The sequence below is a fragment of the Nansenia antarctica genome, assembly GCF_963989245.1.
Source record: "Nansenia antarctica genome assembly, chromosome: 7".
Classification (NCBI taxonomy): domain Eukaryota; kingdom Metazoa; phylum Chordata; class Actinopteri; order Argentiniformes; family Microstomatidae; genus Nansenia; species Nansenia antarctica.
In genome coordinates, this window is record NC_137677.1 from 25,576,252 (window position 1) to 25,585,941 (window position 9,690).

At 44.4% G+C, this 9,690-nt stretch overlaps 1 protein-coding gene across 1 annotated transcript; it reads right to left on the minus strand.

Moving 5' to 3' along the window:
• Positions 1-231: 231 nt before the first annotated feature.
• On the minus strand, positions 232-2,328 carry LOC308161487 (MOB-like protein phocein; the record flags this gene model as incomplete). The annotated part of the gene is made up of 7 exons (XM_080535509.1): positions 2,270-2,328; positions 1,569-1,669; positions 1,317-1,359; positions 1,133-1,219; positions 877-956; positions 534-645; positions 232-363 (listed from the first exon to the last, which is right to left on the minus strand). The coding sequence occupies exons 1-7, from the start codon at positions 2,294-2,296 to the stop codon at positions 232-234; spliced, it is 582 nt and encodes a 193-aa protein (XP_080391635.1). The 5' UTR covers positions 2,297-2,328.
• Positions 2,329-9,690: the final 7,362 nt, after the last annotated feature.

The following is a 9,690-nucleotide window of genomic DNA, read 5'->3' on the forward strand; positions in this document are numbered from 1 at the left end:
TCCATCTCCCATACACATCACAACACTGTCATGTTCTCTGAAAAGCTCAAGCTAAGTAAGGATGGACTATAATTAATGAAAGCAGTCTACTTAAGCTAGCATAGGCGATTTCAGTGCCGTTTCTCTTGGGTCTAATAGGATAAAATAATGGGTGGTTTTGCTTTGTGTGCGTCTAGTGGGGGAACAGCATGTGTGAATATGTCATTGTACGTTTGGCACGGTGTAATAGTCTCAGGCTTCATTCTCTCCTTCTGCTTCATTCTGAACCTCGTCCTCCATTATGGGCACTATCAGGTTATCCTTTGACATCAGGTTGTATTTCATCACAAATCGCGTGAACCGATGACACAGGAACGTCTCGTTCTGGAGAAAGCAAGGGAATTAATTTAGCTTTTATCCATATAAAAAAAAAAAATAGGTCAACGAAACATTTTAACAACAATGATAGTGAACGTATGTAGTCACTGGCAAATCTCAGTGATGGTATATAGAGAGAGAGGGTAGATGGCGGAGAGATGGCAGACACGGTTTACCTCGTAATGGTCGAAGATCTGGCGATGGTGGAAGTAGGCGTGGGAGAATATCCTATAGATCCGCCGACAAACAGAACCCAACTTCGCTACAGATGATTCTTTAATACTCACCCTGCAAAAAAGGAACCAGTCATTTACTGAGAAAATGTCACCATTCACACATACTGGAACAGCATTCTGTTTACAGCAACCATCAAATGGAGGTAAACATATCAGTCAATACAGTATGAGAGGTGGAGTATTAGTGAACTAGACGGTGAACAAGTACAGTCAATCAAAACAGATGTCAGAGTGAAGGATGTAAGTGTTCAACGTTAGTGGAAGCATACACACAACTCCTCACCTGCTGGGGAAATACTTGTTGCTGTTGAGGAGGCAGGCAGCGCCGTCCAGAGTGTGTCTGGTGTAGTCGATGGCTGGACACTGTAGGAAACAACATACATTTTAATATCAGTCTGAAATAATGAGTATAACACAGTTAGAAATGTATAACTGGCACATGAATGTTTGGGGGCTAAAGGACTAGGGAAAGGTTGTAAGGACTGAACCACTGATCTGCCTCTAATAAGCAGCCGATATCGGTAGAGAGTGGAACATACCTCTTTGGGGGTCTTGTGGGCAGCACAGAGGAAGATCCACTGCTCTGTTGCAGTCATCTGGGTGCATGTGTCTGGGTGGCATTCTCCCTATGGCGCAGCATTATGTTAGACTTGCAAATTAATTACCACTCAGACAAAAATGGGGCTATCTTCCAAGCGGCCAATCATTTAAGTTAGTGTATACCTGTAATTTCACTGCAAGTCCATTCAGCTCTAAACAGAACTGTCTGAAACAGACAACAAGAGACAACAGTTTGGGTGTTAAAATTGGCTTTCATCGTGAGAAAGAGAGGTCACAGAAGGGTGAACGACATTCCCTATATAGCAAAAACATCTGGTATTCCTTCTAATGAGTCAAAGACCACAATGAGATTTGACTTTCCCAGTACCAGTGCACATTATGGGTTTTTTGGAAGTGTTTAATGTCAACCACTACCTGAGGTGTTCATACTTCCAGACCCCTTCGTCCTGACCTTCAGGGGGCTCCAGGATCTTGTCAATGTTTGAGCAGTCTGTCCGGATGTTCTGCTGGATGTACTGAGAAGAACAAGAACTACATTTTTAAGACAAGGCAGATACACAAAATACCACAATAGCATTGTAATTCAACATCAGAAACTTCCGTGGCAGAATGAAAACTTGTGCTAACTGTAGAGCTATTAAGCAAAAAAACCAAGGGATAGTTTAACATTTCTGCCATATATTTTTTTCTATTTACCCAGAGTATTTACCGCATCGATACCATGTTTATGTCTGCTTGCAGTTTGAAGGTAGTTACGGAGCCATTGCTAAATGCATAATGAATGGAAGTCTTCAGGAACAACTAGCTAGCTCCTCTCAAAAGCAGGGAAATAGACCTTCTAACCACACCAAAGCTTGGTGGTTGGTTGGCTCTGCAAAAACCTTCAAACTGCAGCATGCAGACATATAAAAATGGGATCAATCATGAGTACATCTGACTGGGTTAAGTAGGAAAATGTGTTGCCAAAATATCCTTTTAATCCACAACTGAGAGAGAGCTGAGAGCAGACTGCGGCTTGAGTAGTCACTGATAGTGGCCTTGTTGAATTTACCAAATGTATCCACCACAAATTGCTCAAGTTGCATTTTTAGTCCCATATGACATTTGAGTCCCACCTGCTGCACAGCCAGAGTGCTGTCCATCTCCTCGAATGACTCATCGGGCCAATTGTAGAAATCCTGTAAACAAATAACTTGAGTCAGTCAATAGTTCGGATGACAAGAATGATATTAGACCCATGCATGTCTGTCCCCCAGCAGCTAACTGCGCCACCTCATATCTAGCTAAGGTGTATTAGTATTAATTGGATGCTAGCTACTGTTTCTAGTGCTCTCCTGTTCCTGGCTCACTAAGAAAGCAGGAGGGCAGGATTGGTTAGCTCAGCTGACTAGAGTCAAGCAAACTGTGTAGTTATAGCCAGAGCCATACATGCATACCCATGATGCCATGGTTCTGGTTAGTTAACTACCTGGTGGGCTGATTAAATCAGCCCACCAGGTAGTTAACTATGTTACATTAACTCAGAATACACCAGGAACATCACATTAACTATGTTACATTACCTCAGAATACACCAGGAACATCACATTAACTATGTTTCATTACCTCAGAATACACCAGGAACATCACATTAACTAGGGATGCTCCGATTTATCGGGGAAGACAGATAACTGAACAGAAAACATAGGAGGACGTAACAGTATGTAAACCATGAAGGCCACGTTTATGATGTCTTTTATACAGCCATATCGACTGACTTGGGCTTCAGGCCCTAACTGGGTGATAGGCCAGACTTTTACTATGCCATACAAATGGGTCTGCGTTTGCTTGGTGCCTAATGGATCAAAACTTTTGTCTAAAAAGCAAAAAATATGTAGGCTATCCAGTCAGTCGGCCTACAGTTATGTATTTTAAAAAAAATCGGTATCGGTTGATCTTGAGGAAAAAAATCGGTGATCGGTATCGGCCCCAAAAATCCAGATCGGAGCATCCCTAACATTAACTATGTTACATTACCTCAGAATACACTAGAAACATCACATTAACTATGTTACATTACCTCAGAATACCACCAACAACATCACATTAACTATGTTACATTACCTCAGAATACATTACCTCAGAATACACCAACAACATCACATTAACTATATTACATTACCTCAGAATACACCAACAACATCACATTAACTATGTTACATTACCTCAGAATACACCAGGAACATCACATTAACTATGTTACATTACCTCAGAATACACCAGGAACATCACATTAACTATGTTACATTACCTCAGAATACACTAGAAACATCACATTAACTATGTTACATTACCTCAGAATACACCAGGAACATCACATTAACTATGTTACATTACCTCAGAATACACCAGGAACATCACATTAACTATGTTACATTACCTCAGAATACACCAGGAACATCACATTAACTATGTTACATTACCTCAGAATACACCAGGAACATCACATTAACTATATTACATTACCTCAGAATACACCAGGAACATCACATTAACTATGTTACATTACCTCAGAATACATTACCTCAGAATACACCAACAACATCACATTAACTATGTTACATTACCTCAGAATACACTAGAAACATCACATTAACTATGTTACATTACCTCACAATACCACCAACAACATCACATTAACTATGTTACATTACCTCAGAATACACCAGGAACATCTCATTAACTATGTTTCATTACCTCAGAATACACCAGGAACATCACATTAACTGTTACATTACCTCAGAATACCACCAACAACATCACATTAACTATGTTACATTACCTCAGAATACATTACCTCAGAATACACTAGAAACATCACATTAACTATATTACATTACCTCAGAATACATTACCTCAGAATACACCAACAACATCACATTAACTATGTTACATTACCTCAGAATACACTAGAAACATCACATTAACTATGTTACATTACCTCAGAATACACTAGAAACATCACATTAACTATATTACATTACCTCAGAATACACCAGGAACATCACATTAACTATGTTACATTTCCTCAGAATACACTAGAAACATCACATTAACCATGTTACATTACCTCAGAATACCACCAACAACATCACATTAACTATGTTACATTACCTCAGAATACACCAGGAACATCACATTAACTATGTTACATTACCTCAGAATACCACCAACAACATCACATTAACTATGTTACATTACCTCAGAATACACTAGAAACATCACATTAACTATGTTACATTACCTCAGAATACACCAGGAACATCACATTAACTATGTTACATTACCTCAGAATACACCAGAAACATCACATTAACTATGTTACATTACCTCAGAATACACCAGGAACATCACATTAACTATGTTACATTACCTCAGAATACCACCAGAAACATCACATTAACTATGTTACATTACCTCAGAATACACCAGGAACATCACATTAACTATGTTACATTACCTCAGAATACACTAGAAACATCACATTAACTATGTTACATAACCTCAGAATACACCAGGAACATCACATTAACTATGTTACATTACCTCAGAATACACCAGGAACATCACATTAACTATGTTACATTACCTCAGAATACACTAGAAACATCACATTAACTATGTTACATTACCTCAGAATACACTAGAAACATCACATTAACTATGTTACATTACCTCAGAATACACCAGGAACATCTCATTAACTATGTTACATTACCTCAGAATACACCAGGAACATCACATTAACTATGTTACATTACCTCAGAATACACCAGGAACATCTCATTAACTATGTTTCATTACCTCAGAATACACCAGGAACATCACATTAACTATGTTACATTACCTCAGAATACACCAGGAACATCTCATTAACTATGTTACATTACCTCAGAATACCACCAACAACATCACATTAACTATGTTACATTACCTCAGAATACACCAACAACATCACATTAACTATGTTACATTACCTCAGAATACATTACCTCATAATACACTAGAAACATCACATTAACTATATTACATTACCTCAGAATACACTAGAAACATCACATTAACTATGTTACATTACCTCAGAATACACCAGGAACATCACATTAACTATGTTACATTACCTCAGAATACACCAGGAACATCACATTAACTATGTTACATTACCTCAGAATACACTAGAAACATCACATTAACTATGTTACATTACCTCAGAATACACCAGGAACATCACATTAACTATGTTACATTACCTCAGAATACACCAGGAACATCACATTAACTATGTTACATTACCTCAGAATACCACCAACAACATCACATTAACTATGTTACATTACCTCAGAATACCACCAGAAACATCACATTAACTATGTTACATTACCTCAGAATACCACCAACAACATCACATTAACTATATTACATTACCTCAGAATACCACCAACAACATCACATTAACTATGTTACATTACCTCAGAATACCACCAACAACATCACATGAACTATGTTACATTACCTCAGAATACACCAGGAACATCACATGAACTATGTTACATTACCTCAGAATACACAAGGAACATCACATTAACTATGTTACATTACCTCAGAATACACCAGGAACATCACATTAACTATGTTACATTACCTCAGAATACACCAGGAACATCACATTAACTATGTTACATTACCTCAGAATACACCAGGAACATCACATTAACTATGTTACATTACCTCAGAATACACCAGGAACATCACATGAACTATGTTACATTACCTCAGAATACACCAGGAACATCACATTAACTATGTTACATTACCTCAGAATACCACCAACAACATCACATTAACTATGTTACATTACCTCAGAATACACCAGGAACATCACATTAACTATGTTACATTACCTCAGAATACACTAGAAACATCACATTAACTATGTTTCATTACCTCAGTCTCTAAAGCCAGACAAGCGAATAGAGAACACTCAGCATCCGTGCATGTTGATGTGGCGTGGCAAACACCTTCTCGTGGTGCCCCCCGTAAGTAGCTAATGACTGCCAAAAGCAAGAAGCGAAACAAAGTTTGCCAACCAGGGCCCCTCACCCGGGCTGGTGTTCGGCAGCAGCCGGGGGAGAGGTCTGCTGACCTCGAACCCAGAATACTGCAGCTGAACACCGAAGGACTAACCCCCAGTAAGATCGACGTCATCGAACACCTGGCCAATACCACCAAGGCCCTCGTCATTCTCCTCCAGGAGACCCACTGCATATCAGCAGACAAGCTAGTTCTACCAAACTTTGAGCTAGCTGGGTCTACCCTGAGCAGGAAGCATGGCCTCGCCACGTTTGTCCAACAAAGGTTGAGCTGGACTCTCGCTGACCAATCCCCGGCTGACTCGGAGATTGAGTGGCTGTGCGTGGACGTTGCCGGTCTAAAAATCATCAACGTCTACAAACCTCCACCCTCGCGAATCACACCAGTGTGTCTACCAGTGTTCCCCCACCCCTGTATCTATGCTGGTGACTTCAATTGCCAGCATGAAGACTGGGGCTACCGCACCAACTCACCCGACGGAGAGAACCTGGCTGTCTGGGCAGCTAATAACAGCCTGGCCCTGTTGTACGACCCCAAGGGCGCAGCCAGCTTCCGCTCCGGTCGCTGGAACACTGGGACGAACCCTGACCTGGCATTCGCGAGTGCCAGCGCTGACAACCGGCTCCCCGATAGACGTGTGCTAGGAAAGTTCCCGAGGTCTCAACATCGACCCTCACTGATAACAACGGCCAAACTCGTGAACCTTGTTCCGAGTGAGCCAGTGAAACGGTGGAACTTCCGAAAGGCCGACTGGAAACGCTTCCGCCTCCTTACCAACAAATCCACAAGGCACCTCCCATCGCCTAACTCTAACAACGTGGATGAGGCGTACCGGGACTTCTGTGGCATGTTGGTGAAAGCGGCAAAAAAATCCATCCCACGCGGACGTCGCATTAGCTACAAACCGTGTTGGGATGAGGAGTGTGAGAAGCTCCACTGTGCTTTCCTCCAGGCCCCTGCAGGAGCTGAGTCGGACAGGCTCGCAACAGCCTTGCTGTCAAGACTCAGCCGTAAAAGACAGGAGCGCTGGGAGGAGGCCATTGACTCCATCGACTTCTCACACTCCAGCCGTAAGGCATGGAGTATCATGAACAATCTCACTGGTAGGTCCAGACACTCCCCCCGTCACTGCCCCATCTCTGCAAATGAAATCGCATCACAATTTGTGAAAAGTGGGTCATACGAGGGCAAAGACCGCGAGTCGTCTCGACTTGTGGCAAAAGAAGTGTCAGACCTCTGGAGGGCCCCAACACCTAGCAGTGACTACATCTCCGGTGAATTCACCCCGGAGGAGTTCGCTGCTGCCCTCCAGCATCTAAAGCCAGGGAAAGCTCCGGGGCCTGATTCCATCTGCCCGGAGCTTATTCTCCATGCCGCACCCGCCTTGAAGTCCTGGCTGAGAGCGTTCCTCACTTCCTGTTTGCGCCAACTCAAGATCCCCAAAATCTGGCGAAGAGCCCTAGTTGTTGCGATCCCTAAACCGAATAAGCCTGAAGGGGACCCTAAGAGTTACCGTCCCATCTCTCTGTTATGCATCCCCTTCAAGATCCTCGAGCGTCTCATCTACGCCCGCATCGAACCAATTGTCGACCCGCTGCTCCCACGTGAGCAGGCCGGGTTCCGACGCGGGAGGTCGACCGTAGATCAAGTCACCCTTATGACTCAAGACATCGAGGATTGCTTTTCGGCAAAAAAGAAGGCCGGGGCCGTCTTTATAGACCTGACGGCTGCCTACGATACCGTATGGCATCGCGGCCTCTCCTGCAAGCTGCTCCGCCTGCTGCCGGACAGGCACATGGTCAGAATGATCATGGAGCTCATCCGTAACCGCAGCTTTACCCTCACCACCGGTCGCGGACAGCTAAGCAGGCTTCGACGCCTTAAGAACGGCGTCCCTCAGGGATCGGTCCTGGCCCCCCTCCTCTATAATATCTATACCTATGACCTGCCCAACACACTCTCGCGGAAGTACGCCTTCGCAGATGACCTCGCAGTGGTGTACTCTGCTGGAAATTGGCAGTCTGTGTGGAGGGGATTCTGAGCCAGGACATGCAGACACTAGTGGCATACTTCCGGAAATGGAGATTGAAGCTTAGCGAGGCAAAGACGGTGTCGGCTGCCTTCCACCTTAACAACAGGGAGGCTAAACGTGAGCTTAGAGTACACCTAGATGGAACTCCCCTGCCATGTTCCGCTGAGCCAATCTATCTCGGCGTGACATTGGACAGGACGCTCACGTTTCGCCGACACCTCGAGTCACTGCGCAAGAAGTTAACAGCTCGTGTGGCGTTGATGAGGCGACTGGTTGGCTCGGGCTGGGGCGCCGGCGCAAGGACCTTGCGCACGGCAGCCCTAGCCCTCGTTTATTCAACTAGTGAATACTGCGCCCCAGTATGGTGTCGCAGTGCCCACACCCGCCTCATCGACTCGCCTATAAACAAAGCCTTGCGCATTGTGACAGGATGCCTGCGTCCTACCCCCGTGGACAACCTTCCCATCCTAGCAGGCATCCAGCCCGCAGGCCTCCGCCGCATGGGAGCCACAGCACGTCTCGCCTGCCGGGCCGCGGAGCTTAATAACCATCTGCTCCATGATAGGCTCACTATAACAGCGGAGCCCTCCCGGCGTCTCAAGTCGAGACACCCATTTGTGCCTGCCGCACAGGATCTCAGGCAGCAATGCAGAGATCTCAACATCAGTGCGGCAGGATGGGCGGATTATATGTGGCGCGCGGAGTGGGAGGCTAACACCTCCAAACTCCGCGACCACATCCCAGTCGCCGGCGCTGAGCCCCTCGGGATGGACTTGCCAAGGCTATCCTGGGTGAGGCTCAATCGTCTCCGGACCGGCGTCGGGCGTTTCCGCTCATCAATGCACAGATGGGGCTTGGCCCCAAATGCGTCGTGCGAGTGTGGCGCAGAGGACCAAACCGCAGACCATATTACCCTGGATTGCCCGGTGTACCACCCACCCAACGGGATGCATGGTCTGTCGGTATTAGATGACGAGACGATGACGTGGCTTCTGGAGGGGTGTCCAGAAATATAGCCCGGGTGAGCCCCTCAACCAGGTCTCGGGGTGGTAAAAGGGTAGCCCCTCGGCCCCGAGCCTGGTGGAGTGGAGAGGAAAAACAACTACCCATACGCCGAAGAAGAAGAAGATTACCTCAGAATACACCAGGAACATCACATTAACTATGTTACATTACCTCACAATACCACCAACAACATCACATTAACTATGTTACATTACCTCAGAATACACCAGGAACATCACATTAACTATGTTACATTACCTCAGAATACACCAGGAACATCACATTAACTATGTTACATTACCTCAGAATACACCAGAAACATCACATTAACTATGTTACATTACCTCAGAATACACCAACAACATCACA